The sequence below is a fragment of the Nelumbo nucifera genome, chromosome 1, assembly GCF_055504915.1.
Source record: "Nelumbo nucifera cultivar China Antique chromosome 1, China Antique-T2T, whole genome shotgun sequence".
NCBI lineage: Eukaryota > Viridiplantae > Streptophyta > Magnoliopsida > Proteales > Nelumbonaceae > Nelumbo > Nelumbo nucifera.
This window is the reverse complement of record NC_142649.1, coordinates 29084725-29112276: the sequence shown is the minus strand read 5'-3', so window position 1 is coordinate 29112276 and position 27552 is coordinate 29084725. Positions and strand designations below refer to the sequence as shown.

The 27552-nt window shown below is 37.5% G+C and overlaps 2 protein-coding genes across 4 annotated transcripts; one reads left to right on the top strand and one right to left on the bottom strand.

Moving 5' to 3' along the window:
• Positions 1-3381: 3381 nt before the first annotated feature.
• LOC148803062 (uncharacterized) lies at positions 3382-3690 on the top strand. The gene has a single exon (XM_088890898.1). It carries the CDS (start codon positions 3382-3384, stop codon positions 3688-3690), a length of 309 nt encoding a protein of 102 aa, XP_088747024.1.
• An 8598-nt stretch (positions 3691-12288) lies between these two features.
• LOC148803061 (cell division cycle 20.2, cofactor of APC complex-like) lies at positions 12289-26290 on the bottom strand. 3 transcript variants are annotated; one of them, XM_088896588.1, is made up of 7 exons: positions 26029-26290; positions 23322-23585; positions 22921-23191; positions 22805-22820; positions 22236-22707; positions 21992-22110; positions 12289-13075 (listed from the first exon to the last, which is right to left on the bottom strand). In XM_088896588.1, exons 1-5 carry the CDS (start codon positions 26104-26106, stop codon positions 22305-22307), a joined length of 1032 nt encoding a protein of 343 aa, XP_088752714.1. In that variant the 5' UTR covers positions 26107-26290; the 3' UTR covers positions 12289-13075; positions 21992-22110; positions 22236-22304. The 3 variants fall into 3 exon arrangements, with proteins under 3 accessions (XP_088752714.1, XP_088752715.1, XP_088752716.1); XM_088896589.1 differs by having other exon boundaries at positions 21992-22087; XM_088896590.1 differs by having other exon boundaries at positions 26051-26287.
• Between the last annotated feature and the right edge of the window lie 1262 nt (positions 26291-27552).

The window sequence follows — 27552 nt, the reverse complement described above, 5'->3', positions numbered from 1 at the left end:
ACTCCCAATTAAACTTATGGGCCTAAAATCCTTAGGCTAAATTGCATCCACTTTCTTGGGAACCAAGGCTATAAAGGTAACATTTGCACCCGAATATATTTTGCCTTTCTCAAAGAACTCTAAGAATACCTCCACTAAGTCACCACCTATGATATCCCAACAATCTTGGTAAAAATCCATCGTGAATCTATTTGGGCCTGGGGCTTTAGATCTTTCCACCAAAAACACTGCATCTTTTACTTCTTAGGCGGTTAGGCCTCAATTACTTTCTAAAGTATCCAACAACTCCCCCTACTCCCTACTTGTCAATCAAAATCAAGATGGTTCTCTCTTACTCTACTCGGTCTGTCATAGATGGCTTTAAAATGATTTACAAAAGCTCTTGTTATATCCTCTTCCCTTGTAAGCAGTTCCCCATTCCACTCCAATCTTTCCACAAGATTCTTCATTTTTCTTTTTTTTTTGAAGATAAATAAAGAAAAATTTATTGCCAAAAAGAAAAATCCATTTGCCAAAGTGTGAAAAAAAATTAGTATTACCATCTCCTTCAACCACTACATCTAGATTTTGTCTCCAACTCACCTCCTCTCTTCTAATGATTTCTTCCAATTCTTGTTTCAATTTTCATTTCTCTTCCCTCAATCTTCTTTATACTTCACCTACACCAATTTCTTGAATCCTTGTGGCAATCCACTCCTTTCTTTCTTCCACCCTTCCAAATTCTTCTTTATTCCAGGCTTTGATCCCAGATTTCAAGGATTGTAGCTTTTGTAGAACCTATAGCCTTTCAACCTTGAAACCACCTGGTCTTCTTCCCACCACTCTTTCACTTTCTTTATAAATTCAAGATGAATCTGCCACATATTCTAAACCTAAACGGGCAAGGTTCCGCTCCTACTCTTTCTTGGGAAAGTCTAATTGGACAATGATTTAGGTAGGCCTAGGGAGGGTCCTCACTACCAATCCCCTCCAAGCAATTTCTTAATCTGAAGAGAATATAATCTATCCAGCTTACAACAAAGGAGATCCTCTTGGAAATTGGACCAAGTAAGATTTGCTTGCAACATAGGCAACTCTCTCAACTAAAAGGAAGCCTCAAAGAGGTTAAATTTTCTCATGTTGGAGGTAATCCTATCATTGGGGTTATTTGTTTCATTTACATATCTGATAACATTAAAACCACCCCCACATACTGAGGACCCTCCCAAAGACCCCTTATAGCTGCTACCTCCTCCCACAACTCTTCCCTTTCCCTATAGGAGTTTTGTCCATAGACATTAGTTAAGGCCCATTCCAATCCATCTGCTTTCCTACTTAATATAATTGCAACTATAATGTTACCAATAAGTTCTTCTATACACTCCATCTCCTCAACCTTCCAAAATTGTAACAACTCCCCCTAAAGCCCCCCAAGATTGTGCTGATCACACATTTCTTACCCACCTCCTATCCAATTTTACTAATTTGGATTCCTAGATTAAGACAATATCTGGCTTCTCTTTCCTAAAAACTTCCCTAATCATCCTTCTTTTCCTTGATCTCCCCAAACCCTTTACATTCCAACTGATTATCTTAATAGGGAAAACCTAAGTACAATACCCAAAAAGGCTTACCCTTTATTATCCCAGTTTCCTTTTCTTCCTCCCTGTGCACCCTTTCTCATAATCCACTTCACATCTGAGCCTCTCTGCCTGACTCGGCCAGATATTGTTTTAATCTAGGAATCCAAATTAGTAGAATTGGATAGGAGGTGGGTAAGAAACATGTGGTCAAATGTGAAGTGGAGAGGCTCTCCACCTCACTCAACTTTTTCTTTCTCCTCTTTGGTGTCTCTCCTTCCTTCTTATTAGGAATATTCTTTTGATCCAAAATTGTCTCTTTTCTCCAACCCTTTACTCTTTCTCTTTGACTTTTTAGCCACAACATCATCAGTTACCACCAAAGAGTCACTAGACATGGCAGCTTCTAGATAAGAAGTGGATTCACCTACAGGTTGGACAACAAAAGCAATTAGGGAAGGGGGGGTGGTTAGCCAAAACAAATTTAAGAAACAAAGAATCTTGAAACACCATACCAGGAACAAGGGGAACTGAAAGATTATCAAACCCAATTTTGGTACGATTGAGAGGACTTTGGTTGGAAGCAACCTCCTCCAAACCAACCTTCGTCATGCTTTTAGGGGGAATGAGAACATTTTTAGATTTGTTGTCTAGAAGAGATGTAGAAACCAATCTATGGACACCCTGGTTTTGTCTTGGATGAAGGAAAGGATCTTCTCTGCCTATGGTTGAGAAGTTTGCTTCACCCAAGGGACAAACTTCCAGACTAGAGATCTTCTAAGGTTCCAAAGATTTTTCAGCTAGGGCTGGCAAAGAGCCACCAAAGAGTAGAGTTATTCCAACATCCTCTTCCTCAATGAAGTGCTTGCCAGGTCCGCTCTCAACACTGCAGATATTGGATTCACCATAAACTTCCTCCTCACAACTAACCCATTCTAAATCAAACTCATCTTCTTCATCTTTTCTCCTACCATACCTTGGATTTGGACGCTTAAGGGCTAGTGGAATAAGAGGCCAAGCTTGGTTTCCAAGCAAGCCTTGCGTCAACAGCCTCAATCAAGTTAGTGAACTTCGACATAGGTTGTATCTAGGACGATGCTATACATCCCTAACTATCTCCTGCCCCTCTAGCCCCCTCTTTAGTTGTCATACGGAGGTTTAAGCTATCTTGTGACCCCTTTTCTAACCTAGGCCTAGTCGAACCTTGTATCAGTCCACCCCTCGACCCTGAGTTCTCATTTCCTAATATAATGGGTTCACTCGAAGGCCCAAGATGAGGGTTGCTTAAAGTCAGTTTAGCCCCACATCGAAAATGGTTATCTGGTTCAGTCCGCAACTTTTGGTTTCGCTCAGTACACATTTTGAGCATTTTAATATTCTCCAAGCTGCTTTGAGAATGCTGAGGGCCTGGCTCTGCATTTATTCCATCTGCCACAACTCTGACATAGGTCCTGCTACCCTCTATCACTTTGCCTTTACTTGCACACAGAAGTATTTGGGGGGAAGGTCAGGTCAGGTGGAAGGCTTTGGCTGCTTCTGGGAGTGCCGGAGGTCTTCTGAGTCTTTGGGATCCTGCATTTTGTAGCCTTGTTTCCAGCAGAATTGGAAATTTCTCAATCTGTTTAAGTATGAAGTTACAGGGTGGAAAAATATTCAAGTTACAAATGTTTAGGGACCAACAGAGCCAAATCTTAGGGCGGCTTTCTGGGAGGAGTTATCAGATGTGAGAGAGTCTCAGAATCATCCTTGGGTCATCGGTGGTGACTTTAATGCGACTATAGCGGTGGAAGAAAAAAATACAAGGGGTAGAAGAACTGGATCGATGAATTTGTTCGCTGGATTTATCAATAAGATGGAGCTAATGGATGTTCCAATTCAGGGTAACAGATTTACTTGGACTAATAATCAAGCAAACCCGACTCTGGTAAGACTGGACAGGTTTTTGGTTTCCTCAAATTGGGATGATTTCTTTCCTGATTTTAGGCAGATTACTCTTCTTAGACCGGTTTCTGACCACAGCCCTATTCAGCTTGTTTGTGGTCATCGTAAGATAATCAGTGCTCCAGTTAAATTTGAAAATGCATGGTTTGAGGAGGACAAGCTTATCCCCTTGATCAAATCTGTGGAATGAATTTCAGGTGGAGGGTTCTAGTTCTTTTATTTTGGCAAAAAAGTTAAATGCCATCAAGGGAAAGTTAAAAATTTGGAGTATGGAGAATAAAATGAAATTGGGACTGAAAAGAAGGCCTTATTGAGCACCATTGTTGAGATTGATAGAGCTGAAGAGGCGAGCACCTTGACTGAAGAATTGAGATTAAAAAAGTCTAATGCAAAAAGTAAATATGACAAGTTGGCTGTAGAGGAAGAGATGAAGTGGAGACAAAGAGCCAAAACCACTTGATGAAGTGATATTCTCTGTCCACTTTATCTCCAACCTACTGAATAACTCAAGAAATGTAGATTTCTTAAAGAATAACTTGTAATTCATTAAGTATTTACTTATTTATTTATTCGCAAACAATGCCCCTTACTCTTTCTACATCCCTACTATAAACCAAACCTCACTTTCACACCAACTTCAATAAATCAATATTCTGTAACAACGTAGCTACTTATTTTTTAGTACTCATTTATTATGGTCAGTGCATTGATAATAGCATGTTGGCATCTAGCCAGACTTAGACATACATCACTACTAGGCATGCAGTACCCCTATGTGTCATTTGTATTGATGTTGGACTTGTTAGATGAAATCCATACATGTGGGTATAACCTACCTACAATATCCTCATGAGTTGGAACAATCAATTTACCATCTGATTATTTAGTTACATATGCCATAAAAATAGCAATTGACATGGTAGTTAACAATCTCCAATGCCAAATTAAACAAGTGACAAATTTCTAATAACATTTGTGGGTTCTCCTTGCAATGCTGAAAGCAAATGAAATATTGCCACAATTAGGTTTTAGCTATTAACAACCAATGAATCTTGGTGAATAGCCATACAAACGAACATACTTCAATGTTTAGAAGGATATAGTCTATGAAATAATTAAAGACAAAGATATATAATAAGACAATAATTCAATTTTTTTGTCCATGTTTAATGCTCCTTTCTATTTGATAAGTTGGTATTACTTTAATTTGAGTTGTCTTCACTGCAACAAGAGGAGCTTTTCTTCTTGGGTAGTTCATAAGTCAATGTTCAATGTTCTATGTATTACTAGGAATTTGCATGAGGTGCTTTCCTTGGTTTTTGCTTAGACTTGATAGAGTGTCCATTATGTTAGTAAGTTCTATGAATTTTGTATCATTGATAGAGTGTCGGTTATACAAGAATGTCTACAACCACTATGAATTTTGTATCATTGATTAAACCATAATCACAGAAGCAACAATTCCAATCAATTGTACCAACATAAAATACAATTTCATCAATCTTAATGACTTTAGTAGGTACATCAGAAGTAAAGACCAATTTGGTAAATAATACAATTACCATAACCATACTATCAATTCTTTTGATAAAATAACAACAAACTAAGGGACACTAAAAAACACCATTCCTATATAAATGTATTTGTAGTTGTGATTGATGTAGGCAAATTGCATAAATTTCAATATAAAGGACATTCTATGAAGAGAGATATTACTATATCAACACCTCAGTATGCTCAAACAACTATATGAAATTATAAATCTCACAACAATAGGAGCATATTGTACTAATGATAATACATTTTACATGAAACAAATATATGTTAAGATTAAATATATTGGACGACACAAAAGTCCACAATGACATTATTTGAACTGATAAAAGACATAATTGGATGCACTATATTTTAATACATTAAGGCTCAAAGGGAGGTACTTCAACAAATATCACATACAATTTCTTTGTATAATTTCAAAAAACCTTTAATTTTAGCACATTTTTAGTAGTTCCTAATTAAACTTAGAGTAATAAATTTATAAAATAGATACTATCATAAACAAATACACAATATTTTTACTTGTAGGAAAAAAGGGAATCAATTTATCATAAATTCACAATGTCTAAAACGAAAGGTTAACTTTTCTATCATTCGGGTGAACAATATAACTAGTGCAAGCCATACTTCTAGAAAAGTCATAGCAACAAACATGTACAAATTAGACAACTTAGAAGCCACATGGATAGAAGACATCAAAGAAAAGAAGGAAATGAAGATGAAAAAGATCAAGACCAAACAAGAGTGGAAATCATCCAAAGGTTCAAATGTTGAGGAATAGTTTTCAGTTATTGCAAAAACAAATTAAGCTCTAAAGCAAATTGAGTTAGGATTGCTTCCTAGAACTTTCTATAGGGGAATCTTTGGTTCATATATGTGACTCACCATCAACTTTCAAAATCTAACCAAATAACAGTGACGAAAATAATTATATGAAGGTTTCTCATTTAGCATTGATGAATGATTTTGTTTATATAAGCATTTTGTTGTACATTTCTTTTCATTCAACAATTTTAAAAACTGGTACCTTTTACATCAATTTCCTTGCACTGAAAGAAAAAAGAACTACAATAGGAGTATGAACAAATTTAAATATTCATACCTCATTTGCTTTACACCAAATCTTATGCTTCTTAATATGCTTGTAAATTAAGTCTTATTGTGAATGGATTCTTATACTATTTTCAAAACTTTATCTTATATTTACACTTTGTTTTGTAAATATTTCCATACCATTGCCCTATAAGCATTCATTAAACCTACATAAATTAATTCACCTTTCACAATTACTAGAATCTTCATTCAAATAGATGTTTAAAGCTTCTATTTTGCTACTATAAATAGTAAGATTTTTTTATCCTTGCCTTTTCCAGGTTTAGATCCATTCTGAAAGCTATGGTTTGATTGGTGTATAGATCCAAACTTTGGTTCTTTACAAGCATTCCATTCTTGAAAAAATGGCAATTTAAAGTTAACTAAATTGCCTAGGATTTGGTGAAAATATCCCATCACATCCTGTCCAACTATAGGCGGAGTAAGGCTAGGGTAGAGAGCAGTCTCTTTGAAAGATAGAGAAGAGTCTTGTGAATAGGGAAGGAGAGTCTTCTTAGGTTGAGGATGCAGGACAGACAAGGAAAACTTGGGGTGTGCTCTAGGGATGCTAGGTAATAGATAGCTTGGGATCGAATGAGTTCTAATGTGAGGAGGATCTCTGTTTATGGAGAGGTCTCGAGATCCTAAAAGGTAGGAGATAAGGATATTCGCTCGTATCGGGGAAGGGAATATTTGATTCGCCGTTAAATATTGGGTGCACTATTGGGGTATCACCACGTGTCATATGAGGATCTTCTCAAGGATTGGCATTCCTTATCCTCGAGACCCTTCATTATTCACGTATGCTACTACATTTTTATGCGTCAATACTAATCCTATGGAGAAATAGTGACATCACCATTCGGCGGTCGATACTTCGTCAATTCCACATGGCGGCCCACAAAGTCCTTTTATCTTGTGGGTCGGCACACATAGGCCTTGCCATGGGCTTGGCCTACTGTCCTTTCTAACACATCATCAAGAGCGGGCTCACGGGTTGTGAGTTCATCGCATGCTCACGTGTGCCTGGGTCTCTTAGATAGGTCTTTCTAAGGTTTATTTAGGTTCAAGCGTTGACTGTACCTATTGGACCATGGGTTTATTATAGTTTTGCTTAATGCATTGCGGTTTCATAGCAAAGGTGGCAGTGTGCCGCAAGTTCATCACAGCAAGGGGGTTGATTGCAAGCTATTTGTAAGTGCTTCTGTGGTGTTACTCTTGGTGTCTAAGTATTTTTTGAGGGTCTGGATGAGCTATACATACCTACATTAGTCCCCTGCTTATCGGTAAGTGGGAGCTTATCGATAAGCATATTGCCTTTTCATCTTCCGGTTTTGCGGTAGGTTCGCCTATGTGCATTGGGTTTGGTGTTTCTACCTACTTTGTAGTTTTGTGTAGATCACATGTACCCTATGTTCGTGTTTGGTGGCTCATTATAATCTAAGGCTTATCCCCCCTATCTTTTGGTGATTTGTTTTCTGGCAACAGTCAGTATTGTGCGTTAATTGTGTGTTTTAGCCCCCATGACTGTTGATAGGAAGAAAATCAGCAAAAGATAACATGAACTATAGTTATGAGTGCAGCCTTTTGACAATGGGTGCTTGGCTGCTACTATCATTTGTTCATAGTGATCAGGCATTGGTTGATGACTAAGCTGCAACTACAGTCATAATTTCACATATTCCAGTGTAATGGGTACCACGTGTGTCGATTGGGTTTCCAGTGTTTAAGTGACGATGCTAGATGCACCATTATGTCTAGATAAATGTTCCACGGTGTTCCATTCTCTCAGGGGTGGATCTATGAGCTATTTTATATTGCCTTTTGTGACGATTTGTTTGGGTGTGTCTGTTTGGATCCCTATCACGGGGCCCTGGGTTGTTTATAAAAGGGTGTGGTGTGTCCTATTGCTTGTCATCGTCTGTGTAGTGGTGAAATTCGCAGAGGCAATCATTCGAGGTGGTTGGTTTCCACCCTTCGAACTTCACTCCATTGTCATTGGTCCAGTGCTAAACACTCTTGCAACAGTGATGTCCAAAATTATGAATCTCCCTTTCGACCAGATGTCTTGCTCTGTCCTCGCACAGTGGTTGAGGACTTGTCAGAGTTTTGCTGCCATGGGCTTTCATGTCAAATATATTGAAGAACGCATTATTCTTTTAGCACATGTATTTTGAAAAGCCGGTCTTGGAGAGTTGCCATTGGTTTATGGTTGGTCTTTGATGGACGTGCACTATTGTGTTGAGGCAGTTGAAGCAAAGATGGTTGAAGTTGCTAAGAGGCTCATGGACCTTGAGGTGGAATGCAATCGCCAGCGCCAGCTAGTGGCGGAGTACGTAGCAGAGGTGGGCGATATTGGCCATTTTAAGATACCTAATACCCAGCGCACCACTCTCTTTGCGGGAGCACATTCTTTCCAAAGTATACCAAATGAAACTTGAATTCATCTTTTTATCCCCGTCACAAAAGATCCCTTTAGTTTGATGATGGGCCCCATATAGCTTTGGAATTGCATTTAGTCCCAAGAAGAAGATAAACTTTTGTAAAGAAGGGAATCTATATTGCAGCCCAAACATTTTTTGATAGTAAATAGAAAAAAAAATTCATGAGGCAAAAGTACAATATCAAACTAGGGTGATAAGCTGGCACCCCAATTACATGTAATATAACAAAATGAAAAACTAAGAAACTAAATTATTAACCATTCAATAGTATCCCAAAATCAGATCTGTCCAGTTCAAAAATTTCTGGTCAGGTGTCAAGCTACTTCCTCCTGTATATCCAGACCAATCTCAATGTATGTGGAAAATGTTACCACATGGGGATATCCATGTACTGCAATAGCAACAAAGTAGCAATTGCTGCGTTGCATAGGATTGTCTCATGGACCATGGTGACACTGATAAGAAGAAATATGATTCAAGATGAATCAAGTATCAAGCGTGCATGCCTTTGGGGTGGCATATTTCTGTCAAGAATACAAAGGCCTAGTTAGAACTACTGATCTATTAGCTACTTTCAGCCCATATTCCTGTCATATCTATTTATTCACCTACTCCCATTAGCTAGAACTACTGATCTATTAGTTACTTTCAGCCCCTAACCTGACCAGGTCAATTTGGTTAGCCAAACAGCCTACAACTAAATCGAACCAATCCGCGAACAATCCTAATTTTTGCTAAATTAATAATCTAATCTCTAATAAATAGTAATAGTTTAATCTCCAATACTTATTAAAAATTTATAATGAAAATGCACAATTATTAAAAACATATTGATAATGTAAATACAATAAATACAATAATTACAAAAATAAAATAAACACTATAAAAAAAATAAATTATTCAATAAATGGTTTAATCTCTAATAAATATTAATCAATAAATTATAACAAAAATACTGTGTTTATGGACGTGTTCTTCTTTGAGTCTGAGCCATTCTTCCCTCCTTCTCCTCAGGGGGAGAGTCGTAGTGTGAAAGAGGAGAAGCAGGTTCAAGTATCTCTTCCTTCTATTCCGAGCCTTATTCCCTTCGGTGTCTTCCAACGTATACATCGGAGAGATCAACGGGGTGATAGAAATGTGAAGCAGCCAAACACTGAGCAACCGACATCATCGGACTCCCAGGAGGTAAGTCCATCCCCTAACCCTACTCCTACTGTGGATGACCTTGACATCCCTACTGTGGATGACCTCCTACTGTGGAGGTAAGTCCATCGGTTCTCCTGTCCTTAGCTGCTAATTTTGACTGGGAATTGCATTAACTGGACATAAAGAATGCTTTCCTAAATGGTGACTTAGAAAAAGAGGTATACATGGTTCAACCTCTTGGATTCTGTGCCAAGTGGAGTGAAAATAAGGTATGCAAGTTATGGAAGTCTCTCTATGGCTTAAAACAGTCTCCTAGAGCCTGGTTCAATAAGTTTCACATGGTAGTTCAAGAGATGGGATTCAAACAATGTCAGTCTGATCATACACTCTTTGTGAAGAGATGTCAGGAGCAGATTGCTATATTGATAGTGTATGTAGACGATATCATCATTACAGGAAGTTGGAGCTCAGAGATACAGAACTTGAAACAATTCCTTGCATCGAAATTTGAAGTGAAAGATCTAGGACTCCTGAAGTATTTCCTTGGGATTGAAGTTGCCCGCTCAGAAAAGGGTATCTTTGTCTCTCAAAGGAAATACACCCTTGATCTATTACGGGATACAAGTAAATTAGGTGTAAGGCTGGCAGATACTCCTATGGATGTGGACCACAAGCTAGGTGACTGTGTTGGTGAACCTCTAAAAGATGTGAAGCAGTTCCAAAAGTTAGTGGGAAAGCTGATTTATCTGTCCATGACCCGTCCAGACATTGCCTATTCCGTTGGGGTCCTGAGCCAGTTTATGCACTCTCCTAAGAAGACACACATGGAGGTAGCAGAGAGAATCCTTAGATACTTGAAGAAATATCTAGGAATAGGCCTACTATTCAATAAACACAATCATCTAAAGGTGGAAGTCTTTACAGATGCTGATTAGGTAGGAGCTATGGATGATAGAAAGTCCACTAGTGGGTATTGCACATTTGTGGGAAGAAATCTGGTGACCTAGAAGAATAAGAAGCAAAGTGTGGTAGCAAAGTCAAGTGCCGAACCTAAATATAGAGCTATGGCACATGGGGTGGCTGAAATCCTTTGACTAAAGAACCTTGTAGGGGAGCTTGGATTTGTTGTTCATAGTCCTATGTCCCTTTATTGTAACAACAAGGTTGCAATAAACATTGCCAGCAACCCAGTCCTACATGAGAGGACCAAGCATATTGAGGTGGATACACTTATTAAGGGAGAAACCGGAAAAAAGGGAAATTTGCATCCCCTATGTCAACTCCAAGGAACAAATTGTTGATGTCCTTACAAAGGGGCTTCCGTGCTCGCGACACAATGAGTTATGTGACAAACTGGGCATGAGACATATTCAGCCCAACTTGAGGGGGAGTGTTGTAAGGCTTACTTAATAGCTGTTGTTATAGTTACAATTACAGTTACTTGTTTTTTTCTCCTTTCTTTTTTCTTATTATTTTGATTCTAGGATATGCTGCCAGGGGCATACTTGTAATTTCAGATTCTTTTATGAAGTTAATATAAATAGAAAACTGGCAGCTAACAGTAGACATTTTTTCTCTCTCAACCGTACCTCTCTCTTCCTCTCTCTCTCTTTCTCTCTCTCTCCCAATCCCCACGAATCACCACAACATTTTAAGTCAGTTTTATGTACATAGAGGATTGAGGAATAAAGCTTGAATTTCAAATTGCTTTCACATTTTCCTTTCAGGGATCGATCTGTTAGTATGACAAGCATAGCCCCTGATACCACTATGGGGAGAAGCAATTCTATCAACCATGTCAAGGTATATAGAAGAACATGCAGTGATGAACCTTTCTTGGTAGTTAACCAATAATCAGCACATCTATCTTTAGAACTTTGTTCAATTGATTTTATTATTACAAAATTCCTTGAAGCTTTAGTATGCAAATTTAATTCACTTCATTGTCCACTGCAAAATCAGATCAGACATGGTTGTAGACATGACCTTATTTCCGCATAGAGAATCGAGTTGGTATCAAATCTCTTACAAGGCCTTAAGGGGACTCAACTAATCATTCCCATAGTGGGTAATCTTGAACAAATCAATTCATTACCTGATGAGTTTTCTGTGGTTTGGACTTCCCAATGCATTCTACTTACCACTGATGTTACTCTGAAGATCAAGACCATCATAGAGGTGAAGAAAACATCAAGCACTACAGAAGCTGCAAAGAGATTGAAGCTCATTCTGCCTTATAATTCTTATCATGGGCAGATCAATTAAGTCAAATAAATTGTTGTATTTATATATTAACTGAGAATATGTGTAATTTCTTCGAAAAATACCATTCTACTAGAACCAGTTGCAACTTGAAAAGACCTAAGAAAACTCTATGATTTGGTCAAGCCCATCCATCACCTTGATTTTCATGATAAAATGTTATACTCCATTATGATATTCATGAAAAGGTTAGTCCCCTTTCACCACTGTCTGATCTAGGCAAAAGGCAAAACCAGTTTTGAGGATATGCCTGTAGCACATCTCTAGTGTAATATGTTTAGCAGATATTGAGTGCACAACAGCACATCTCTTTTCTTTTTTTTTTTAAATAATTGAAAGATAATTTTATGAACCAAAGGGTAGGACTGCAACATCCCAAAGAGAGCCGTGAGATGCAACCTCTCCTTTAAGAAAGATTACAGTTTGTCAAACAACTAAACCATTACAATGCAGCCCAGTATAAGAGTTCCCGAGTGGCCCCTTGTTCAGCAAAATAATCAGCTATTGCATTTACCAACCTGCCCAGCCATTGAATTCTAAATGTCATATCCTTGTTAGAAAAATGGGACATCTCTTGTGTAATAGCTTTCGCAGATTTGAATAGGGTGTGCCAGTTTTGAGGCAGAAAACAGATTTGAATAGGGTGTGCCAATGGAACTGTGGAGAAGCTCATGCAGGATTGAGGCAATTTTTTTTCTTTGAAGAAAGTTTTTTCAAAAATTCAAGTAGGAACAGGATTTTGAAGATTCTGGAGGGATGGCAAGCAGAGGTATGCTTTAATGAAAATGAGCAGATTGGCTCAATGATTCAATAGAAGGGGCAGTGTACTTTCACATTTCAAGGGTTTGGAGAAAAGAGTTCGAAGGAGGTAATAAGATACTTTTAGCAGAGAGAAAAGAAAACAAAAAAGGGAGATTCTTGAGTGTTATGGAGTTTAGAGAAATGTGTAAATGTAGAACCATCTGTATCCCTGAAGGCTGGAGATTGTCTGGGTGGTTGCACTTCTCGGTTTTGATGCAAATGTTTTCAAATTAGAAGACTGAATTCGGCCACCAAGTGTAATTGAGCTTACCTCTGAAACAATTTGTAAATGTGAGAAAGCTGCAAAACCCTATATAGCAAAACAAGCTCCAAACAACCAAAAGCACTCAACTCCTATAGAACAAAATCTTTCTAGTTGCTACTAATCATATAAACTATTTAAACCAAGTCAACCATTAAACTTAGGAGAAAAAAATATACTAAAATTCATAAACACAAAACCTTAGAAGAAAATAATAATACCAGAACAATACTGCATGAAGAGAGAAAAATAGTACCTAACATGTTTAGCTTAAATTGCAGAGAATAACATTCTTCATCAAAGGTATCTAAATATAGGTGGAAATATATAAAGGATAACACCCAAAAAATAAAAAAAACAAGATCAAGAAAGAAAAACAAACAAACTTAGGAATCAAAAAGATGCAAATAAAAAGAGTTCCAAAGAACATAAAAGAGAGAAGTGAGACATAGAGAGACATATGGGTGAAAATTTGGGGCATATGAGAGGATTGAAAGAAACTAGACAACAAAGAGGAATAAGGAATGAATGAATGAATATAGATGTGAACTAAATTCAAAGCAAGAAGAAAACAGATCTAGGGGTGTCAAGAATAGTCGACCCCCACCCAAAAGAGTCTCTTTTATGTTAAAGAGATAAAAGGTATGTACAGTTACAAGAATGCCCTTACAGGGCTAAAAGATAAAAAGGAACAAATAAAATAATAAGAATTACGATACTGTACAACAAGGACTACTCTAATAATGTACATCAAGATATATCTTCACACTCCTCAAACTGATGCATAGACATCAACATTAGTTTGCCCACAAGAATGAGATGTCGACTTTTAGACATCAACATTGCACTTGAATCGATTTTGCACCATAGTATGAAACAATTTAAATGCACCAAAGACTTCTAATTTGTGTCACAGAAAATAAATCCAAGTATATCAGGTACAATCATCTATAAATAATACGAAATATTTGTACCCCAATCGTGAAGTAATAGAAGCAAACCAAACATCACTATGTATTATCTCAAAAGGTTTAGTGGCATGTTCAAATGTATGAAGAAATGGTAAAACATGACTTTTACTCAAACAACACGTAGTGCAAGAAACATCAAAAGTATCAACAGGGGGAATTTTATTCTTAATCAAACCAGAGTCAAACAAAAATTTTAATTTTTGGGGATATGGATGACCCAATCGTTTATGCCATAAATCCCAAACATTATTTCTATAACTCAACAGAGAATCAGAAGAAGAACTAAGTAAAGTAGAGAATGCCCCCAATTGAGATTTCTCGAACTCCAGCGCAAACAAATGGCCCAGCCTACACCCCTTCCCTTTCACCTTCCTAGTACCGGTTCTGTATCAAGCAACTATCATGAGAAATGGTGAGAACATTTCTTTCATCAACAAGTTGGCCAACCGAAATCAGATTAGTAGTAAGGTTGGGTACTAAGAGGGTTTTGGAGAGAGGAAATGATCTAGTTGGTGACAGTTGAAGGGACAGATCATTACTACCAATGATGTCTAACTTTTCACCATTAGCAGTAATAATATGTTTATGGTGAGTTTTAGTGGAAGGGATTGGGTGATTGAGGTAGGCTCTTGTCATATGGTTGGTGGCACCTGAATCTATAATCCAGGCATATGAAGGGGAAGAACAATATGCAAAGAACTTACCAAACAAGCCAATAGCAGAGAAAGCAGAGGAAATAACAGAAGATACCAGTTGCCGAAACCTTTCTTCATCCATGATACTTCTTGAATCACCTTTCACTGAAGACTCACCCATGGTAGATACAATGTCTGTTGCTAGTCCATCTTTTGCCTGATAGGCCTGGGGCTGAGTCTTTTTCTTGAGAGCCCTTAGCTGGTCGGACTAGACAATCTGGAATGATGTGACCATGTTGCTTGCAATAGGTACTGTTGAAATAATTTAGTTATTTGTGTTAGGGTTTGTTTGGCTAGTTAAAACATTTTTTTATTTTCTATTATTGTACTCACTTACAGCAAGGGCACAAGAGTCTTTTCCCTTCTTATTTCTGCAGCCCTATATAATATAATAAAAGTTGGCACCAGCAGTACTGTTCCATTGCTCCAAACCTTTTCTTCTTCCCTTCTTTCTTCTTCTCTTCTCTCTTCTTCCCTTCTCTTCTCAACTTCCTCATATTTCAATCGGATTTATTGCCAAGATGGTATCAGAGCAAGGTTGTTGAATCTGGGCAACCAACTTTTCTCTTCAAGTTGCTAAATTTGGGCAGAACAAAGGATTGAATCTGGGCTAATCAAATCAGATCTGCAACTGGTACAACCCTAAAGTTTTCTTTCTTCTTTTATTTCTTTCCTTGGTCGTGTACCAAGTGGAGAACAAATGAATCCAAACCACTGAATGTTGGCAGACTTTCGTGAGGGTTATACCTCTTTTATTTGTTGGATCGTGTGATCCTGTACCTGTGAAAAGGTGACTGTAGGTCACAAATGACTTGTTTTCTCTGCTCGTTAGTCTGATTTCATGTGTGTTAGGATCTCTCTTATTGATTAATGCTGTGGTGGAACTTACTGGAAAACCAGTAGGCTGGGACTGTTCTTCATGCAGATCTGAAAATCAGTCTCGTCATAGTTCTTCTTTGGAAATTGGTGCTGTTTTTTGTGCTTAGATTAAGTCCAGAACTGAATTGTTGTGTGTGGAGCTTTTGTCAATATAAGGAGGGACCCTAAGTTGAGAGTTTAGATAAAAAAAACTTTGTGTTTACCATGTCGTCTGAGAATTCTACTACTTTAGAGATTTCAAGGAGCCACAATGGAGCGAGTGGGGGAATAGATATGAATTTCCTCATGGTTGTTATTCCCTTTGATGGTTTGAACTACGTTGAGTGGTCTACGGGAATAAAACTCTACATCACTGCTAGAGGGAAAATAGGATACATCAATGGGAGAGTGAAGGAACCGAAGAACAGAAGTGTTGAATATCATAGGTGGAACCAAGAGAATAGTATTGTGATGTCATGGCTCTTGGTTTCCATGCTGCCACAGGTAAGGACAATTTTTATGTGGGCTGAAACTGCTTGTGAGATATGGGAACAAGCAAAGTCCACCTATTCAGAGTAGAGACACTATGCCAAGATATACCAACTGCAAGTTGAATCCTCTACTTGCAAACAGGGAGAGAGGAGTCTCTCGATGTACTATTTTGATTTGACATCGATATGGAAAGAACTTGATCACTACCAGAATGTGAATTGAAAGTGTGATGAAGATGCAAAGGCATATAAGTCACTTGTATCTCAGCAACGGGTCTTTGCCTTCCTCCTAGGGCTGAATCCTTCATATGAGTCCATCAGAGTGTAGATCTTGGGTAGTAAAGACTTGCCATCAGTTCTGGAGGTGTATGCCTTAGTGCAGTCAGAAGAGAGTAAAAGAAGTGTGATGAATTGTGTAGAGGGGGAGTCAATTGCCCTAACTGTCCGGGGAAATTCAGATACAAATGTTGGAGGTGCTTTTAAGAAAGGTGACTCTTAGAAGAGAATAGATGATAAGAGTAAACATTGGTGCACTCACTGCTAGAAGACAAGACACACCAGAGATACATGTTGGGATCTCCATGGAAAACCTAAATAGGCACAGGATTTGGGTAAGAAGTCAACACCTGATCAGGGCAAGAAACCAAGTCAGCAGAATCGGAAAAAAGTATAACTCAGCTAATATGGCATCTCTAGAGACTAGTCCATTAGTAACTTAAGAGAGGCATCCCAGTTCTAACCCTAAGGAAGAAATTATCAACTCCTTTTGTGACCATTTGGAATTGTATGGTAGGACTCTCCACCTGATGGATTCTGGTCCTACTCCCTCTACCTCTTACATGTCTACATTAGATAACGCTGCTACTGCCTTTTATGTGTCATCTCATACCACTGATTCTCCTTGGGTTATTGACTTCGGAGCCTCAAACCACATGACCGATAAGTCAAATTTATTTCAGACATATAACCTTCTCTCTGGGAGAGATAAGGTGAGACTAGCTAATGGTTCTTTCTCTACCATAGCTGGCCAAGGTACCATACCTCTCCCACTCGGCCTTACCCTTTCTAATGTACTACAAGTTTCGAAGTTACCTATAAATTTGTTGTCCATTAGTAGTATAACTCACTCCTTGAACTGTTCAGTCACTTTCTTTCCGTCTTCATATGTGTTTCAGGATTTGGCCTTGGGGAAGACGATTGGTATAGGAAGCATGGTGGATGGTCTCTACGTGTTGGAGAATAAAGCTAGTCTTGTGGCTACAGAGTCCATGAGTTTGTCCAGTGAGAGTCAAGCCTATTTATGGTACATTCGTCTTGGTCATCTCTCTTTTGAGTCATTAAAAGTTATGTTCCCAAAGTTGTTTGAGTCCTTGTCAGTGAGTCAGTTACAGTGTCAAACATGTCAATTGAGTAAACATTGTAGAAGTTCTTTTCCTTTGAGAAATAAAAGATCTGAATTTCCATTTCATATTGTTTATTCTGATGTTTGGGGCCCTATTACTCTACCTACTGAGGCTGGATATAAGTATTTCATTACCTTGATTGATGATTACTCTAGATACACTTAGGTTTACCCTATGCGATCTAGAGATGAAGTGCTAAAAATTGTGAAAGACTTTCAATGCATGGTGTTCACTCAATTCTAAACTGAAATCCATATCTTCCGGTCGGGCGATGCCAAGGAATACTTCCATAGTGATCTCACGGAGTTTTTTGCTTCGAGTGGATCACTTCAACGAAGATCTTGTGCTAAGACACCCCAAGAAAATAGTATTGCTGAACGAAAGAACCGTCACCTTCTCAAAGTAGCTCATGGCTTATTAATTCATATGAATGTGCCAAAACATTTTTGGATTGATGTAGTTTTGTGTGCTACATACATCATCAACTGTATGCCATCTTAGTTACTAGAGTGTAAGGACCCACATCAGCTTCTGTTTCCGATAGCTCCGTTGTCCACCATTCTGATGCATTTTTTGGGTGTCGTTGCTTTGTTCATAACTTGTCCCCTACTCGAGGTAAGCTTGATCCTCAGGTTATTCCTTGTGTTTTCCTTGGTTACCCTTTATCTCAAAAGGGGTATCATTGCTATGATCCTACCTCTCGCAAGTACTAAGTCTCCATTGATGCATCCTTCTTTGAGAATCAACCTTTCTTCTTGGTTTCTCCTCAAGGGGAGAGTAGGGTTGAGGAGAAATAGGCGGCTCAAACTCAACTACCTCCTTTACCCGATCCTCCTCCATTCCGTGTCTTTCATCATTGCTATAAAAGCCAACAGAGTTCAAGAGTCGTGAAACCTAACACTATGCAACCAACATCATCGGATTCGCCAAAGGTAGATCCTTCTCATCAACCAGGTACACTTGCTCCTATTGATATGCCTGTTCCTCTCAATGTTGGTTCCCCTGTCATCAATGATCTTGATGTTCCTATTGCTAAGAGAAAGGGTATTAGATCATATACCACTAATCATCCTATCTCTAATTTTGTGTCCTATGATCACATTTCGCCTTCATTCCATGCATTCCTCTCTTCTGTGGACAGTGTCCCCATTCCTAAGAATGTGGCAAAAGCTTTATCTAAACTTGAATGGACAGATGCAATGCAAGAAGAAATTGATGCATTACAAAAAATGGCACTTGGGAGTTGGTGGATCTTCCTGAAGGGAAGGAACTAATGGGTTGCAAGTGGGTGTTCATAGTAAAACACAAGGCTGATGGAACTGTTGAACGGTACAAGGCTAGACTGGTAGCAAGAGGTTTTACACAAAGATATGGAGTGGACTATGCAAAGACTTTTGCTTCAGTAGCCAAGATGAACTCTATCAGGATTCTTCTTTCATTGGCAGCAAATCTTGACTGGGAACTTCACCAATTGGACATCAAAAATGCTTTCTTGAATGGTGACTTGGACGAGGAAGTGTACATGACCCAACCTCCAGGTTTTTGTGCCAAAGGCAGTGAACAAAAAGTGTGCAGGTTAAAAAAATCTTTATATGGGTTAAAGCAATCACCTCGGGCTTGGTTTAGAAAGTTCTACTTAGCAGTTCAGCAAATGGGGTTCAAACAATGCCAATCAGATCACACACTATTTGTGAAAAAAGGTGAAGGGAAAATTGCAGCTCTAGTTGTGTATGTGGACATAGTGATCATAGGAAATTGGGAGGCTGAAACATGAAGACTAAAAAAATTCTTAGCCACTCAATTTGAGGTGAAAGATCTAGGCCCCTTACGTTATTTCCATGGAATTGAAGTTGCTCGCTCTCACAAGGGCATCTTTATTTCCCAATGGAAATATGTACTAGATCTACTAGAAGATACAGGCAAGTTGGTGGTAAAACTAATTGACTCACCAATTGAATCTAATCATCAGTTGGGATATCGTCAGGGAGAGTTTTTGAAAGATGTGAAGAAGTTCCAGAGACTCGTAGGGAGACTCTTGTATTTGTCTATGACTAGGCCTGATATTGCTTATGCAGTGGGTGTCCTTAGTCAGTTCATGCACAATCCTAGGACATCTCACTTTGAAGTTGTAGAGGGGATCCTTAGATACCTCAAGAAGTTTCCCGGAGCTGGTTTGTTGTTCCAGAAACATGGGCACTTAAACGTGGAAGTATATACTGATGCTGATTGGGTAGGAGCAGTTGATGACCGAAAGTCTACTAGTGAGTATTGTGCCTCTGTAGGAGGAAACCTGGTCACATGGAGAAGTAAAAAACAAAGTGTGGTGGCCAGATCTAGTGCTGAAGCAGAATATAGAGCGATGTCTCATGGGGTTGCTGAAATCATGTGGATAAGAAATTTGTTAGGTGAACTGGGTTTTGCAGTGAGCAACCCTATGTCACTCTACTGTGACAAAAAAACTGCCATTAATATTGCTGCTAATCTAGTCCTGCATGATAGGACGAAACACATTGAAATGGACAAGCATTTTATTAGAGAGAAACTTATAAATGGAGTAGTGTGTACTCCATATGTCAGCTCAGAAGAACAACTTGCAGATATCTTCACCAAAGGTCTTCATCATGTGCGGCACAATGATTTGTGTGAGAAGTTAGGCATGATTGACATATATGCTCCAACTTGAGGGGGAGTGTTGAAATAATTTAGTTATTTGTGTTAGGGTCTGTTTGGCTAGTTAAAGCCTTTTTTTTATTTTCTGCTATTGTACTCACTTACAACAGGGGCACAAGAGTCTTTTCCCTTCTTATTTCTGCCGCCCTATATAATAATAATAGAAGTTGGCACCGCCAGTACTATTCCATTGCTCCAAACCTTTTCTTCTTCCTTTCTTTCTTCTTCTCTTCTCTCTTCTTCCCTTCTCTACTTCCTCATATTTCAATATTGCCAAGAGGTACACACATTCTTCTTCTTATAGTGAGATGCAATATGTCCAAAACCCTTACACTCATAGCACTGGATTTTGGAGAAGTCCTTGGAGGTTGGCTTCTTACCCCTATGAGCAACAAAGGTCGTTTTAGCCCCAACTTTAGCCATCTTCCCATCAAACCCGGCTGTAGTGAGAAGTCTAGTCTCTTCCCTCAAAAGTTCCCCTAAAACAGAATCCATATCTGGAAGTGTTACCCTACTCAAAATGTTGAACCTGATCATCTCATATTTAGGTCTGTCTCATTAAGAATTGAGTCACCTTTCTCTTCTCAAAGTGATTCTAAAGATATTTCACACACTCCACTGGATCCGAGGGTTCAATCTGAACAATCTTATATTCAACCCATAAATCAATAAAACTAGAATAATACTCCTGTATCCTCCTATCTCCTTGGTTATAAGAGAATATTTCTGATTCTATCTGATATTGTTTAGATACGTTGGACTATTGATAAACTTTTTCTAAATACTTGTACATCTCATATGTTGTTTTCATTCTCCACATGGGTACAAAGATATATGATAGTCAATAGAACTCAAAATCCAAGAAACAAGTTTACCATTGTCCAACTTCCATTGTCGTAAAGCTTTGGCCTCGATCTCAGCTGGTTTGATGAGGGCCTCGATCTCAGCTGGTTTGATGACCATTCCATTTTGATATCCTTCTAAACCCTTTCCCTCAACATAAAAGTCAAAGTGAAACTTCCACATCCCATAGTTCTGTCCATTCGTCTTTATAGGAATGATATTACCTCTGTTTGAAGCCATTACAGCAAGAAAATAACACAAAATAGGGTTCGATTAAAGTTTAATGAAACTAAATTGAAGTAAAACTTGATCCAAAGATGAGTGAAATAGGCTGTAATCAATCCAAGAGAGTAAAATAATTGAGATAGAAACCTCTTACTTTCACCGGAGATTGTTCAAGATCCAAAACAAAGAAAAGCTAAAAACACAGTCTAGAAAAGGAAAGTCTGGGCGCAGCTGCCAAGAAGAAGAGTCCAAATCTCTCTTAAAACTTCACAGATCTCCGTAAAAATTTTAGAATATGTTGAGAAGGGCTAGGTGACAACTCCTTTCAATTCTTGCTACAGAGGTCAAACGAGAGAGATCCAATAAAATATCTCTCTCTGGATGCGAAGAAAACAGAAGAGGAGTTCTTGGAGAGATCAAAACAGTCCAGGACCACTCAACAGAGATGTAGGTTCTCAATAGATCACAAAAACAAGATGGATCAGAGAGAAGGAAGATCAAAGAGCAACCTGCTCTGATACCATGTGAACTGAATTCAAAGCAAGAAGAAAACAGATCTAGGGGTGTCAAGAATAGTCGACCCCCACCCCAAAGAGTCTCATTTATGTTAAAGAGATAAAAGGTATGTATAGTTACAAGAATGCCCTTACAGGGCTGAAAGATAAAAAGAACAAATAAAACAATAAGAATTACGACACTATACAACAAGGACTACTCTAATAATGTACATCAAGATATATCTTCACAATAGAAAGAAAGATGACACATCACCTGATGCGATTTACACTAGGAAATGGATAAAGATCTGAATCTTTTTTTTGGTGTACACTTATCAAGACTTCCAAAATCTCAAAGCTTCATTAGCTCCTGCAGATGCACCATGCACCCATCTGGACTCCGATATTAGGTTAGATAAAAGGAAGTCAAAGTACAATCACAATCAATAAAATGTAGGAAAGCTCATATAAAGTTCCAAAGATAAATCTTGGGAACTCTAATATAATTTCATCCATACCTGAGCCATGAACAAGACTCTTGCTGTGGGGCCGTTAAGCTTTGTAATCTTTAACATTTCCGGGTACTTTCAAAGGGTTAGTTGGTTTTTTGGGAATCCATGAGAACTAAGTATCTCCCATTCACTCTTGTTCCAGAGTAAAGAACACACCTCTGAGCCTGTGTCTATTGACTTCAAGCAAGCCCCTATGCAAATGTTCCAGAATTTTATGCACTCATCTCCTCTTCCTCCTCCAGAAGCAAGCAAATTACCCAGGAAAGGACACCAGGCAAGAGCTTTCACTGCAGATGTGTGGTCTTTCAATCTGTGCAGCCACTTGCTTTGAGAATTTGAAGAGGCCAACAATTGATCCCATATGAAGAGAAGGTTATCAACTCCTCCACTTGCTAGTTTCTGACCTGAGTCTGACCATTTTAGCTGGCATATCCCCCTGCTATGTCCTCTATAGGTCTGTACAATGTGCAACCTTATTCTGACATCATTATTTACAATTAGACCATCCACTGCCCCAGTAGTAAGAATGTTAATATTGTTCCAATCCAATGAACCAACCCTAGATTGGTGCCTACCTTGAAGAGTTGTCATCTGTAAGAAACAAATCAAAACATAGAGAAGAGAAATCAGTACAACTGAAGGAAAAAAAAAAGAATACAAAAGAGAGCTGCAAATTTAAAAGAAACCTAACCTTTCGATTGGCTATAGAATCCCCAAATCTGGACATCTGAATTGTTCAACCCAATGGCAATGTGCCGTCCATCAGGAGACCAACTTACACTTGTGATGGGACCATTCTCATTGTTAGTTGTCAACAGTTCATTTACAGATTTATTTGAAGCGTCCCACAAATATACTGTGTTCTCAAGGGCAACTGACAGAACATTCCTGCTACTCCAATCCAGTAAGTTAACTGAGTAATCATCTAAAAGTTCATAAACATCTAATACCATCTCTGGAGTCTGCATATACAACAAATGGGAATAGTTAACAGCGAGAAACCGATCAATATATGGAATGTAAAAGTGAAATAATTGAAATAGGTATTAGAAAAAAAGATCAGTTAAAAATAATTAAGAAAGAATAACTTACTTCAGGTATATGCCTTCGAGTTTTTGTGAGTTTTAACTGAAGATGAGAAAATGATAGCTTATGGGGAATCAGATCAGGAGTGGGTAGCCTTTCCTTGAAGGCAAGAATTCGACTCCTATTAACACCAAGAATCTTAGCCAGGTCATTCCCGTAAGCCTCTGACCTAGCATCCAGATTATCTTTTCCCTCTTTCATTCTTTTCGTCAGCATATGTTGAGCAAAATCAAAATCCATTGCTGATCGATTTGGGATGAACCTATCCAACTGTCATCACAAAGAAAAGAAAAAATAGGCAATCAGTTTAACAGGCTGCTAATTAGTTCATCTAGTTGAAGATACTGGTTTATGTATGCATTATTGGAAAAGCACATTGATTACATATTTATTATTGGAAATGAATATACTGAAATTGAATAAATTTGCAATTTACTAAAAAAGGCATCCGATAACTTAATGCACATCCTAGACAAGATCTACTCAAGGCCAATAGTCTAAATGGTTCCATTCAAGGAAATAGCAAACATGTAAACAAAACCTCCATATTGTAAAAGTTAAAACAAGTTCTCTTTGTATGGTCGAAATCTAGAAACCATAAGGATTAACCTCTAGATCCAAAAGGATAGGTCCAAAGTTTTCTGTAAAACCTAAAGCCATTCCATCTCTACTGGAATTGTATCAATGAGTGAGAGGCATAGTTGCAGTAAGAATTGACTTTAGGACCCATAATTTGACAACAGATATGGCACTGAGCAGAGAGGAATGGGGGAACAAGATTCATATAGCCAACCCCAGTTTGTTGGGACAAGGCTTCGTTGAGCTGTGTTGTGTTGACTGAGACTTGTGCTATTGCATTAATCATCAATTATGTGACAGAACAAAAGTAAATACATTTGGGACCAATCAAATGTTGGCACATAATCCAAAACTTGATGCTAAAAAGAGTGGTTTTAGGAGGGATATTTTGGTAACTGACCCTTCAGCTCAACAATTTTGATCTGCCATATGGTGAATATCTTGGCCATGTTGGAAAAAAAGTGCTCTCATGCAGCCATCTATTAACAAAATATGAGGTGGCCTGCAATTTGTGGTGGCATTTTCTGGATCTCCTCTATGGTAGCAGTTTCTTATGGGCCCCCTAGTGCAGTTAGTGATTTCCTTAATCAATGGTCGGGTGGTAGATTGGGTTAAGGGGCTGTCCTGTTTGAGAAGGCAGTTTGTCATGTTGTGATGTGGTGCATTTGGGAGGAACATAATAAGAAAATTTTTGAAGGTCAAAGTACAAATCTGGAAAGCTAGAAAGGGTGAAGCACTCTCTTAGCTTCCTCTTGTATGCTAGCCAACAAGCTCTTTAGGCATTTCTCTCAGAGAGCTGGAAAGAAATCTATTACAAGTGCTGCAATCTCCCAACTTCACCCCAGTCTATGCAAACAGATTACAATTGCTTCAACCTAGGCCTCCGACTGAATTCATTTTCCAGTCTGATGGCAGCTGTAGATGTTGGGGTAATCATATAGGTGAGGTTGGTATAGGGGGTAAAATTTTAAGAGCTAATGGTGATCTACTCTGGGCCATTAGTGGGCCACTTGGTGCGACAGATGCCGTGGAAGTTGAAATTAGAGCTCCGTTAGAAGGTCTGAAGACTACTGCTACGCTCCTCAGTGGTGGTGGAAGGTGACTCCAGAAATGTAATCAGATGGATGAACTTATACCATGGCCCTTGGACATTCAACAGTGTTCTAAATGAGATCAAAAAAATTAGTTCTTTACACTGCATGCTTTAGGTGGGTCCCTAGAGAGCTCAAGTTGGGGTGGATAAGGATTTTTTGTACAGTAATAGCATTATGCCTTTGTAAATCTGGGATGGGTTTTTTGGATTTTGGTTTTAGTGGTATGTAATTGGACATCCTCTCATGTACATCCTTCCCCACCCCCACTTTTTTGCAATGAAAGTAGCCTTTTCTTCAACAAAGAAAAGATACTCTGCTTTTCCTTTGAGAAGGCAAATCCTGAATATGAACTTGGTTTAACCCTGTACCTGTCAAATGTAACCATGGTGGGTATTTTGGTCTGTTTAATTTGAAGTCAAGTTGAATAGAGGAACTATTGGTATTTTGGTCTGCTATTACATGCTGACAGTAACCAAGCAACTATCAGAGGAATAAGTGAGAGGTTGTTTTTGTCTTGTCATGTCAGCCTACGGGAAGGTTAGTATCCTTTTAGAAAAGATAGTGAAGTTTTAGTATTTGTTAGAAATCAGTGGAGGTTATCAAGTAGTTAGAGAATGTATATAGAGAGTTAGCGGGCTAGCTGTCTTTGTTTCTTGGGTTCTATAATTTTATACTTTTTTTGGTTTCCTTGACTCTGAATTTTATTCATGGAAATATAATGGAGAAACGATTGCACAGGAGGCTTACCCTTCTAAATACAAACGATTAGTTAGAACTGTATTATTGAGTTCGGTTATGAAAGGAGGATTCCATTTAAAGAGACCAAAACCCTCGAGATCCGACCACTCGAAGCGGTTTTCCCGCTTCTTTTTCTCTAAATTTCCTATTTTCTGTTAGTTTAAGAAAGCACTTACGAATAAACAAATCCAATCACAAACCCTACCGTACATGGCAGCACGCAAATTCGATAGAAAATAAACCCTACTTTACAAAAATTGAAAACTGAGGATCGTAATCCAGAAAAAGAAAATGGGTAGTACAGGATTTACACGATATACGTACATAGTCATTCCACCTTCTCCTCTGAAGCATCTGTTCCTGCACGCTAAAACCAACATCCATGGTGTTAGAAAAGAAAATGGAAACGAAAACAGAAAACCCTGCAAAACAATGTTAGAGAGACAAAGAACAACTACTGCAAAATGGAGAGAGAATCAGATAACAGATTATAGAGAAAAAGCAGAGAGATGAACAGATGGTTTCTAGGTTTGAGAGGTGGTAGAATTATGAGCTAAACGTCGTTCGCGCGTTGGGCCGTTGGATGTATTATTACGCTTTTACCCTCGTGGCGAGTGTTTTCCCGCTGGGGCTGTCAACGACTCAATGATACCGATTATTCGAGCGAGTCCGGGTTCCAAATCCCATCAGATATGGATTCTCCAAATCCGATCTGGTCAAGATTCGAATCCAACAATATCTAAATTTGTATTCTAGAAACTTTTTCCTTTTGTTTTGAATTTTTATTTTTTTAATTTTCTCAATAATCCAAATAATTACTTCTCCTAAAATTTCTCCTAATCTACCTCCCCTATTATCACCCACATTCTCCAAAATTATCTCTAATTCCTATTTATCTCTAATTTAGTAGAGAGTTTCTCTCTTAAATTATCTCTAATTCCTATTTGTCCTATCCCCTACTTTTTATCTATATACATCTAAAGAAGGTTTGGATTAAAAATTTAAGAATTATTTAAATATTCTAACAAAATTATATAATAGCCTTGAAATATTTATTCAAAGGCAAAAAATAATTTTTTATTTTTACAAAATATAAGTTAAATTATGTACTGACAATTTAAATTATGTTTTTTTGGATTATCAGTTTAAATGTTTTTCAAATATTTAATAATGTGTAATAGATTTAAGTAAATAAAATTTAAATAATAAAAAAATTTAAACAATTTATAAATTATTTAAATATTTATCATAACTAGATTTTAAAGAGTTAAAATAGTGAAATTATGTAATAAATTTAAATAATTTCTTCAAAGCAAAAAAATAATTATAACATAATATTGAAATTAATAATAATTTAATATATTACAAAATTAATAATTAAATTATGTAATAATAGTATTAATTATCATTTTATGGATAATTAAATTCAATAAATAATTAACATTATAAAATTTATATATTTTACATATTACTTAAGTATTTAAATAACAAAATGTTTAACTTTAAATAGTTAAAGTAAAGAAATTATGTAATAAAATTAAAATAATTTTACATAATATTGTAAATAACTAATTTAACTTATATCAAGTAATAATTCGAGAAAATAACTTTCACAAAAATTAATATTTATCAATAATAATTTTAAACTCTTAATCTGTATTTATTATATAATTATATATACTGAAATTAATATTTATTATATTTTAGTAAATATTTATTGTTTTTAATGATAAATGTATTTTCAATAATTATGTATAAATTATTTTTGTTTGGTAATTTAATAGAAAACTTTCAATGATTATTGGAGATTAAACTGCTATTTTCAA